The 12,500-nt window shown below is 35.2% G+C and overlaps 1 protein-coding gene across 3 annotated transcripts in view; it reads left to right on the forward strand.

Moving 5' to 3' along the window:
* Positions 1–12,500, forward strand: part of osbpl8 (oxysterol binding protein-like 8) — a 115,371-nt gene that overhangs the window by 69,302 nt on the left and 33,569 nt on the right. Inside the window, exon 1 of one of the 3 annotated variants that reach the window (XM_056456216.1) lies at positions 696–1,001. The exons of the other annotated variants lie outside the window; for them this stretch is intronic. Coding sequence (XP_056312191.1) covers positions 854–1,001 — 148 coding nt within the window. The 5' untranslated portion in view covers positions 696–853. Of the gene's footprint in view, positions 1–695; positions 1,002–12,500 lie in introns of those variants that run through there. 3 annotated transcript variants of the gene reach the window in all.

A 12,500-nucleotide genomic window follows, 5' to 3' on the forward strand; every position in this document is an offset into this window, starting at 1 on the left:
GGATGGATGGATAGATGGATGGATGGATGGATGTACGGACGGACAGACAGACAATAGATAGATAGATAGATAGATAGATAGATAGATAGATAGATAGATAGATAGATAGATAGATAGATAGATAGATAGACGGATGGATGGATGGATGGATGGATGGATGGATAGACAGATAGATAGATAGATAGATAGATAGATAGATAGATAGATAGATAGATAGATAGATAGATGGATGGATGGATGGATGGATGGATGGATGGATGTACGGACGGACGGACGGACGGACGGACGGACGGACGGACGGACGGACAGACAGACAGACAGACAGACAATAGATAGATAGATAGATAGATAGATAGATAGATAGATAGATAGATAGATAGATAGATAGATAGATAGATAGATAGATAGATAGATAGATAGATAGAGGGATAGATAGAGGGATGGATAGATAGATTAAAAATGACATTAAAAAGAATATAGTAGTCTACTATGTCTAAATAGTCAAAAATAATAAATGGCAATAAACTACATTTAGCAATCAACATTTTAGAATAAACAATTAATAATGAATAATAATCTCTCAGTCTCTCACTCTCAGTGTCTCTCTCTCTCTCTCTCTCCTCACCCTGAGCTGCTGTAGAGCGAGGGAGTGAGTGAGTGAGCGAGCGAGTGAGAGAGAGGGAGGGAGTCGGGCTGCAGTGAGTAGAGCGTGAGTGTGTTTTCAGACTCGTCTGGTCAGCTGTAGTACTAGCAGCAGCAGCAGCAGTGGAGAAGAGTGTGTGTGTATGTGTGTATATGTGTGTGTTAGTGACTGCTAAATTACCGCCGCAGCCGCTACGCTTCGCCCGTCCTCATGATGAAGCAGGACGGCATTCTGGGCCGCCGCCGCTTCTCCACCTGTGGAGGAACCGTCTCCGGCCGGCCGCCACATCCTGACGGCCGCAAACTCATCCGCAACGCCTCGTTCGGCGGATACAACGAGCTGTCCGTCTGCCTGCCAGGTGGGTCAACATGGGCTGGTGTAAGATTCTGATGGTATGATGATAACCTTGGATAAAAATATCACAGTGTTGTGATCACTGCTCTAAAATATGCTCTTTGCATATCTATCTGGGATAAAAGCAACTTTTTTTTCTCACTGAACACAATATATTTTATTTAAGAAACATTTTGGAGCAGTAAACATGTCAGGATTAATCAGTCAAATAAGTCATTGACTTCTGCTGTCTTCATTAGTTTTAAAAACACTGATTTATTTACAACTTGAAAAGGGAGATCTGTCTTTTCTGTTCAGCTGTACAGCATGCTTGATGTTGGTTTATAAGCTATTTGTTTCTCAGATGCTTGCTGAATTGTTTTGTCCTGTAGATTTAAAAGTGGAGGCTCTTTTGCTGCTGGAGATACTGTTGCTCTAAAAACTAAATAAAACATGTCGTAAAAAACACATAAACAACTTGCATATACTGTAGGAACTGTACAACAGTGGTAAACCTTGACATTTGCTCTGCTGGACAGGTAGTTTGGGTCCGTGGCTTACAGGTGTGTGTGTGTTTTATTTGTGATGGTTTTGTCCAACCCAGGCTTATTCTGCCTATTCCCCTGTATACATTTCTGGAGAGCGCCAAATATGTCCCAGGAGCTACGTTTTCTTGCTGTTTTTGTTTTCACGAATCCACCAGAGGCCGATGTGTACACTTTTTTAGATCGGATAGATAGAGATCTTCTCTCACAAATGCCATTCATGCCTGCTCTTATCGCGTAAATCCACCAGAGGCCGCTGTCGACTGACTGACTGACCGATCGACTGACCCACCCTCCTCCTCACCTAAATCCAACCAATAGTGTTCAAAAGCAGCCCTTGACCCATGAGCCTATGTTGTTTTGTCTGCTGAATGCAAGCTTTTGACTGCTCTTCAAACTGTATTTACAGTCAAAGTCCCTTTAGGGCACGTCATTTCACTCCACGGCCATCTTTGAAACACCTCTCGGGCAGTATGCTCAGGCGTACATATTAGGAATCATCAATAGAACTAAACAACAACCGCTGCTTTACTTTAATTCCTAAACGTCCAAATCACACAAAATCTGCAGAAACTCATGCCTGGTCCGAGCCCCTCCCCCGGAGTATCGTCAGTCTATAGCGATCGATGATTGGCTCCTGCACTAGAAGGCGGGATTTATTTGCTATATAGCGATCGATGGTTGGCTCCTGAACTAGTAGGCGGGGCTTTATTCAGCATGTTTAATGTTACACTTTTCCCCATTCAAAAAGATACGAGTGACAAGTCTTGTGTATTCTGTGCTCTTTGTTACCGTTGAAGTCAAATGTATTCACTCTCTTATAAAATCTTTAGATTCCCAGGATGGTGCTGGGTTGCTGCTGGAAGCGCATCTGCTGTGTAAAACATATGCCAGAATAGTTGGCGGTTCATTCCACTGTGGCAACCCCTGATAAATCAGGAACGAAACTAATAGAAAACGAATGAATGAAATCTTTATATGATGTTTAACAGGGCAAGGAAACTTTCTTTTATTCACAGTATTTCCTATAATACTTGTTCTTCTGGAGAAAGTTTCTTTAAGGTCAATAGTATTAACCCCCTTTTTTCGATTGCCTACAGAACAAACCACTATTGTTCAAAAACTAGTTAAGCCTTTAAATGTCACTTTAAGCTGAATACTAGTATCTTGCAAAAAAAAAACGTTGAAAAATATAATGTACTGTCATCATTGCAGAAACAAAAGAAATGATATTATTTATTAAAACTATTATGTTTATCTCACTTAGTTGTCACTTAAAATTGAATTAAGTTTATATTATTGTTATTTATCAGTAATTCATCATAATCAAAATAGATTATTGATATATTAGTAGACTATGAAGATTAGTTTGATGTATTTTATTAAATAAAAAATTGCATTTAAATTGAAAATTATTAATAATTAAATCATGTTTAATGAATAATAGCATTAAGATGTAATATTGTTTACAATTAGAATTTGTTTTGATTGTATAATTGTCTTATAATATATAATAATACATTATTATAGTTCATATGTTTTGTTAAATTTACTTTATTTGATTTAATTTCATAACATTAATGATTATTATTATATTTATTTAAATGTATTTTATCACTTGCACAGATTTCCTTTTTCAATAATAATGTAACATGAAGTAGACGCTAACAAGGAGGTGCGGATGCAAATGCAGGTTTATTTAGAATAGTCAGGCAAGCAGCGATCACAATCAGGAGCAAACAGATGTAGGTAGGCAAATCCAGAGTCGTAGTGGAATACACAGGCAGATGGTCAAAAGGCAGACAGCAGACAGTAATAAACAAACAAAATAAAGCGAGGGTCAAAAACACAGCAAGGCAAGGAAAACGCATCGTAATGTTCACAATACTGTACAACAAGACTCAGCAAAGTCTGTGTGTAGTGTACTGTATAAAAAGTCCAGCTAATCAGTCTTTGAGCAGCTTCTGCTGTGTGAGTTAGCAGTCAGCCAGGATTAGGAACCGGTGTGTAGGTGCAGTGCATGACTGGACCTTGCAGTCCATATAATGGTGTATTTGTAGTTCTATGCGATACTATGTGTTTACCAGCGATCTGCACAGGCTGGATCGCTGGTGATCGTGACAATTAATCTTTATTATTATTTTTATTATTAATATTATTATTATTATTATTAACTTCTAAAACAAATTTTCGCCTATATTTGATATCTATTAATTATTTTTACTACTGCATTCTCGCTTCATTAGGAGAAGAAGAATTTTCAACAACCAAATCATTCAAGTATATTTATAATCTTCTCTAAAGCCTTATTTAAAGAAACTATAAGGTTGTTAATGGCGTAAATAAGCAGTATTTCGCTCTGTGGTCTCCTCAAGGTCAGCAGATTGAGCTGTCCAGCAGGACGCAGATGTTTCTGCTGCAGATATTGAGTAGTTTATTCATTATTGAGTAGTTTAGCTTTTATCATGAATCTGCGGCCTTCGTTCAATTCATCCCTCATTATCATTGAAAAAAGCTGCATGCATTAAATGCTCTTATTTACGCACTAGAACTGCTCTGGATGTGCCAGATGCTATAGTCTTCGCTTTTCATTTTAATACTCACATCTGTACACTTACATGGCATTTTCATTATCGTTATCCCGGTTTTAGCGCTTTAATGGAGTCCACTGAGCAGAGATTACCTAATGGACCCGGAGTGTATTACATTTGCTCAAATCTTATCTGCGCGTCACGTTCACCTGTGTGAAAATCAGCAGGGTCTGCATCAAGGGTAATGGCTTTGATTTAATACTGAATCACTCACATTTAGAATGATGTGTCATTATATGAAGATGCAGAACTCTGTCATGCTTTTATTTGTATGTTTATTTTACAGTAAGTATAGCTGAACTCATCAGCTCGGATATTATTCACAATAGCCGCGTTTTTACTGTGACACTTAAAGCGAGCGAGCCAGTGTGAGCCAGAGCCAGTCGCGTTTCCACAGTCACTTCCGGGCACTGATTGGGCCAAAGCTGTGCTTCTTCAGGGCCAGCATCCGGCCTTTTTTGGCCCGCCAAATACCTTGGGCCAAAGCAAGTCAGCTGGGGCTTCAGGGTGGAGTACAAAAGTCGGAGTTTGCCCGGGTCTGGTAAAGAAGGTGTGCCGCCATTACACTAGTTTTCCAATCGCACGCTAGTAGGCTACATGTGCCAAAAAAATAAATAAATAAGGGAAACAAAACATAGCTACTGGTCAGTTTAATATAGGCTATTCAATAAAACACCTTATAGGCTTGGCGCCCTTATGTTTCTCTTAAATTTAAGGCTGTTGCATAAAATAATAAAGTAGTTTTAATTTAATAAGTGATATTTCTTTGCTGCGTCCTCCTTGATGTTTTAATAATGCACTGCTCGAGCTCCCGGGCTATTGCCCTGAAAATGGAAGTGTTTCTTGCAAAATAAAACTCATTTTTGAATTATTTTCCATGTGGAAAATCCTTGTTTGAAATATTGTGGCACCGCTTTTGTGTTTTAATTGTAATCACTTAAAATATTGAAGTCTGAATTTAGGATTTATGTGCTTGATTTACACACAAATCTTCTATACATTTTGAATTAATGTGCATGTATGTGTTTTTAATTTATTGAAATGTGGTAAAGCTAAACAATTTTACACTATATTGATTTTCTATTTATTATTAATAATATTATTATCATTTTATTTTATTTTTATTTTTTTCATAAGTCGTGTGTTGCAGACCTCTTGGCCAGGTCACCCTTGTAAATGAGATCTTGATCTCAATGGGCTTTTTATCTGGTTAAAAAAAGAAATATATATATGTATTAGATAATAAAATAGATAATGAAATTAGATCATAAAAATAATAACAACATTTCCTCAAAAATGTTTATTTTATATATTACATACCATTTTAAATGTAGATTATTCTTATTTATACTTTTTTAGAAAATATTGTAATTTTATCATTTTTTAAATCTGATTTATCGATATTTAAAAAGTTAAGTTGTTTTTGATTATATTATAATATATCATGGATATTATTTAAAAATATTATATATTATAATATCTTCAAATTATCAAAAAGTTAATGAAAAATTACTGTGAATTAAAGGTTTATTAAATTATTAGACTTCGACTTAGTTCCTTTATTAATCAGGGGTCGCCACAGCGGAATGAACTGCCAACTTATCCAGCGTATGTTTTACTCAACGGATGCCCTTCTAGCTGCAACCCAGTACTGAAAAACACCCATACACTCTAACATGCACGCTCATACACTATGGTCAATTTAGTTTATTCAGTTATCCTATAGCGCATATGTTTGGACTGTGGGGGGAAACCGGAGCACCCGGAGGAAACCCACGCCAACACGGGGAGAACATGCAAACTCCACATAGAAATGACAATTGGCCCAGCCGGAGCTTGAACCAGCGACCTTCTTGCTGTGGGGTGACAGTGCTAACCACTGAGCCATCGTGCTGCCGTTTTATTAAATTATTACACTTAATCTGAAATCTTACCTGTATTAATTACCTACAAATATGACAAATCGATCTGTTTGTCAAATGTGTGTAATTAAATATAATATATATTACAAATTCAGATGTTTTGGAAAATCTGTTTACTTCTAAGAAAGCTTTATAGTGTTACAAATATGGGGTGGGCTTATTTTTAGGCATTGTGATTTCATTGGCTGGCGAAAAGCATCCTTGATGACATCAACTAATAAGAAAGGTTGTTTAGGAGGAGGATCATTTGACGACATGTTGATTTACACGTTACTTTTGCTTTGCCTGTTGCTAAATTCACATATGTTTTTAAGAAATTAAATACAGTCCGTTCTGATCCAAAGTTAAAAATATAAACCCCTTCTACATGATGTTAAAGTAAGTCTGAAGAAGCGTATTTCATTGATAAAGTCTATCCATATCACCAAAAACAAAGGTTATGAATTGCTCATTTATTTCCGGAGGTTGATCTTCTTGATCCCAGTACAGATTGATCTTTTTCTCAGCTGTGAATGAGACTAATGAAGCTCGCTCTGCACTTTACTGTATGAGGCTACAGATTATCACAGATGTGTGACTATTAATAGCAGCGTACAGAAAAGCACAGGTGTGTTCCTCCGTCTTGACACCTGTGTGCTGACCGGATGCATCACAATAACACAACATTTGTCTTTATGCTGCGGGATGGGCCGTTTTTGCTTTATTTTGCATTAAAATGAGGCCTTAAATCTGTTGACTCAGTCATACTGTAAGTACCACATCACTTATATTAAATGGATGATCATTTGCACACAATTTGTATACAAAACCAGTCTTTTTAGCTGAATCTGTAGTCCTTGGGGCATTTGACTGGTCAGAGAGTTAAAAAACTGAAGTATGAGGTGACGTCAAAAAGGTCTTGATTTATTTAGGAGGAAGGGACAAACTGCAAACTTTGAATGTCTACATCAGGTTTATATCTTCTAAATGTGAATTTTGTCACTGTTTTGGAGTACAGTAGCTTATAGATATTCTTAAGACTAATATACAAATATAATAAATACATACAAACACAAACAAATAAATAAATACAATAAACCGCACTCATTCACACTATTTGTCTCAGATTTTCTCAAAACATTTAGCTCTGTGCCCTTCAGATAGACTGGATGTCCGTCAGTCGAGCGGCTGGAATTACACACTCCGCGGTCAGTCTGTTGTAGTCAAGGACGCTGCAGGAGTGTGGAAAGATCACACACACGTCACTGTCTGACTGCAGAGCAACACAAACACACATGCTGATCGAGACCTGCACATGCTTTCATAACACAATACTTTCAGGAATTATAAATACAGTCTCTCATGGTTCAAATGGGACTGCATGATTATTGTGAAGATCACATTTTTCTGATAAGTAATTGTGATTATTATTATTTTAAAACATTTTCAGACTCTCAGGCCCATATCTAAAAACATAAGCCACATAATACCAAAAAACCCCACAATACAACACAATACGATACAATACGATACAATACAAAACAATACGATACAACACAATATAAAACAATACGATACAATACAATACAAAATGATATGATACAACACAACACAAAACAATACGATACAACACAAAACAATACAATACAATATAATACAATACAATACAATACAAAACAATACAATAGAATATAATACAATACAATACAATACAATACAAAACAATACAATACAATACAATACAATACAATACAATACAATACAAAACAATACAAAACAATATAATACAATACAATACAATACAATACAATACAATACAATACAAAACAATACAATACAATACAATACAATACAATACAAAACGATACGATACGATACAATACAATACAATACAACACAATACGATACAACACAATACGATACAACACAATACGATACAACACAATACGATACAATACAACACGATACAACACAATACAATACAACACAATACGATACAATACAACACAATACAAAACAATACAACACAATACGATACAATACAATACAACACAATACGATACAATACAATACGACACAATACAAAACAATACAATACAATACAATACAATATAATACAATACAATACAATACAATACGATACAACACAATACAATACAACACAATACAATACAATACAAAACAATATGATACAATACAATACAATACAATACGATACAACACAATACAATACAACACAATACGATACAATACAACACGATACAACACAATACAGTACAACACAATACGATACAATACAACACAATACAAAACAATACAATACAACACAATACGATACAATACAATACGATACAATACAATACAACACAATACAAAACAATACAATACAATACAATACAATACAATACAATACAATATAATACAATACAATACAATACAATACAATACGATACAACACAATACAATACAACACAATACAATACAATACAAAACAATATGATACAATACAATACAATACAATACGATACAACACAATACAATACAACACAATACAATACAATACAAAACAATACGATACAATACAATACAATACAAAACAATACGATACAATACAATACAATACAATACAATATAATACAATACAATACAATACGATACAACACAATACAAAACAATACGATACAATACAATACAATACAATACAATATAATACAAAACAATACGATACAATACAATACAATACAAAACAATACGATACAATACAATACAATACAATACAATATAATACAAAACAATACGATACAATACAATACAATACAAAACAATACGATACAATACAATACAATACAATACAATATAATACAATACAATACAATACAATACAATACAATATAATACAATATAATACAATACAATACAATACGATACAACACAATACAAAACAATACGATACAATACAATACAATACAATACAATATAATACAAAACAATACGATACAATACAATACAATACAAAACAATACAATACAATACAATACAATATAATACAATACAATACAATACAATACAATACAATATAATACAATATAATACAATACAATACAATACGATACAACACAATACAAAACAATACGATACAATACAATACAATACAATACAATACAATACAATACAACACAATACGATACAATACAACACAATACGATACAATACAATACAATACAAAATGACACAATACGATACAATATGTTTGTACAACGGTCTCTCTGTCTATACGTCTGTTAGTCTGTCTTTCCATCTGTCTGTCTGTCTGTCTGTCTGTCTGTCTATTTATCTATCTATCTAGCTGTCTGTCTATATATCTGTCTGTCTGTCTGTCTATCTATTTATCTATCTATCTAGCTGTCTGTCTATATATCTGTCTGTCTGTCTGTCTGTCTGTCTGTCTGTCTGTCTGTCTGTCTGTCTGTCTATCTATCTATCTATCTATCTATCTATCTATCTATCTATCTATCTATCTATCTGTCTGTCTGTCTGTCTGTCTGTCTGTCTGTCTGTCTGTCTGTCTGTCTGTCTGTCTGTCTGTCTGTCTGTCTGTCTGTCTGTCTGTCTGTCTGTCTGTCTGTCTGTCTGTCTGTCTGTCCGTTCATCAGTCTGTCTTTCCATCTCTCTCCGTCTATCTGTCTGTGTCTATGGATCTGTCACTGAGTTTGTCTCTCTCTGTCTTCTTCCAGCGTGTGAGGTGAATGAGTGATGAGCAGATGAAGCTCTGTATCTGCAGTGCTGCTGTCTGTCAACAGTCCCTCACTGGGTTTTTTGTCCATTCTGGTATTTAGTTTTTGATTTTCGATGCGTATCCAGGCCAAGCTTTCTCACTGCGCCTCTCTGGCTCAGTTTGGCTAATGATTAGAGCAGTCTGTGAGCTTTATATGTGGATTATTACTCACGCTGCATCATGCCTTATTAAACACACACACACACAGATGTCTTTCTTTCTACTTGTGGAGTGAACGTCATGTCATTCATGTAGCTCAGCCACAAATATCTGTGTGATGACAGAACTGGTCAGATTCTGAGATGTCGAACTATTTGCTTATTTTATTTTTTTATTATGCAAATCCAAGGACATCTAAAAACTATTGACATATTATTATCTATACACACTACCTGACAAAAGTCTCGTGGTCAATCCCGGTCGTAAGAGCAACAAATAATAACTTGACTTGTAGTTGATCATTTGGAAAAGTGTCAGAAGGTGGATTTTACCCACGAATCATCTGTTGATCTGCATCTCAATCATCACAAATACTGCAGAAGACCTACTGGAGCCCGCATGAAGCCAAGATTCTCACAGATATCAGTCAAGTTTGGTGAAAGAAAAATCATGGTTTGGGGTTACATTCAGTATGTTGGCGTAGAGAGATCTGCAGAGTGGATGATCAACATAAACAGCCTGAGGTATCAAGACATTTGTGCTGCCCATTACATTACAAACCACAGGAGAGGGCTAATTCTCCAGCAGGATAGCGCTGCTTCTCATACTTCAGCCTCCACAGCAAAGCTCCTAAAAGCAAAGAAGGTCAAGGTGCACCAGGATTGGACAGCCCAGTCACCAGACATGAACATTATTGAGCATGTCTGGGGTAAGATGAAGGAAGGAGGCATTGAAGATGAATCTAAAGACTCTTGATGAACTCTGGGAGTCCTGCAAGAAGGCTTTCTTTGCCATTCCAGATGACTTTATTAATCAGTGATTTGAGTCATTGCAGAGATGTATGGATGCAGTCCTCCAAGCTCATGATGGAGTCAGACACAATATTCAGTCTTTCTCCAATGCAGCATGACCACATATTCTATACTGGACATTATTGAAGGTTCAGTCACAAGACTTTTGTTTAAGTAAAGTTAGACCTTACTGTCCTAATTAAATCATTCAAAATCAAGGCATGATCATATTTTATTTTATGTGGTCAAATAAGTGTAATATAGAGGCCTTTGCCTTTCATATAAGCCACTTCTGAAACCAAATGATCATTTTTATTATTGTTTTTTCTGTCTATAAATGTGTAAACTAAATATTTGTTCGGGTTTCTTCATCTACTATTAAGATAGTATTTATTATTTTAATCTAGCATCTAGTATTTCTTAGTATTTAATTAGAAATGTAAAGGTCACACACATGCTGTTGTTATTTGATTTGTTTTGTTTTGTTTTTAAGATCAGACTTGAGGTTAGAGGCCGAACATTAATCTCGAAGCGTGTTTATAATGTAGACACACTACATTATGTTTGTGTGTGTATTTGTGTCATATATTCAGTTCTTTTGTCAACAGTTGTTTACTGTTGTTAAGTCTAAGATTACTTTAAGTGTGTGTGTGTGTTTGGACTGGTTTTGGTGGTTTACAAGTACAGAAATTTGTATAATGACATAAGTAAGACCTAGTTGTACTCTATTAAGGTGGTTTTTGAAGACATGGCTTGTATCCTTGTATATCAAAACACTTAATACTTAATACTTAACAGGGTTTTTCACATTTAAAATTTGCCACATGTTTCCTGTGATGGATGGGTTTAGGGGTAGGGGTCATATAATAAGCATTCTTTACTGTATACAATACATTACGCCTATGAAGAGTCCTCATAAACCACCAATATCATCATATGTTTGTGTGTGAATCTGTCTGTCCACTACTACAGCAGGTAATCTCTTAAACCTCATACATCACATCATGGTCAATACTTCATTTCCCGGCATATTGACCACATGATGAACTTTTATCTGATCAGCCGCTGGCCTTTAGACCTCCATTATTCACTGATGCATTTGCCTGCTTTAATCAATGGAGGTTAACTGTCAGGTTGTGGAAGTAAAACCCCATTCATTTTCTCCATAGAGGAATTGATTTTTTTTAACAATAACCGATAAACCCTTAAAGAAATAATTGTTGTGAGCTCTGAGGATGTTAATCAGTGATGCATGCTTTTTTAACTGATTCACTCACATTAATTTAACTCATTTGGGGGATTCATGCAGAAAAACTACATTACCCATGATGCCAGATTATTCTACCAATCAGAGAATTGCAGCAAGGAAATAGATATTTAGCTCTGTCTACTTACTCTGAGCACAACAATTAATATCATCAAGTCTCTCCATATTTCTATATATAATTTGTTGATGCATTTTAATTATCATTGGCAAAAAAACCTTAGCATTGTACTCTTTTTTTAGCTCTTAACTAGGAAGATTGATTAATGCAGATTTATGCACGAATATGCAAATAGCAGGTTACGCTGATGTTTTCAATTACTGATAAACCCTTAAAGAAATACATGTTGTGAGTTAAACAATGATGTAAACAATCATTTAACTAGGGGAATTCATGAAGAAATACTACATTACCCATGATGCAAGATGATTCCACCAATCAGAGAATTGCAGCAAGCAAAGCAAGGAAATAGATATTTAGCTCCGCCCACTTACTCT

This window comes from Danio aesculapii, chromosome 4 (genome assembly GCF_903798145.1).
Source record: "Danio aesculapii chromosome 4, fDanAes4.1, whole genome shotgun sequence".
NCBI classification, from domain to species: Eukaryota; Metazoa; Chordata; class Actinopteri; order Cypriniformes; family Danionidae; genus Danio; species Danio aesculapii.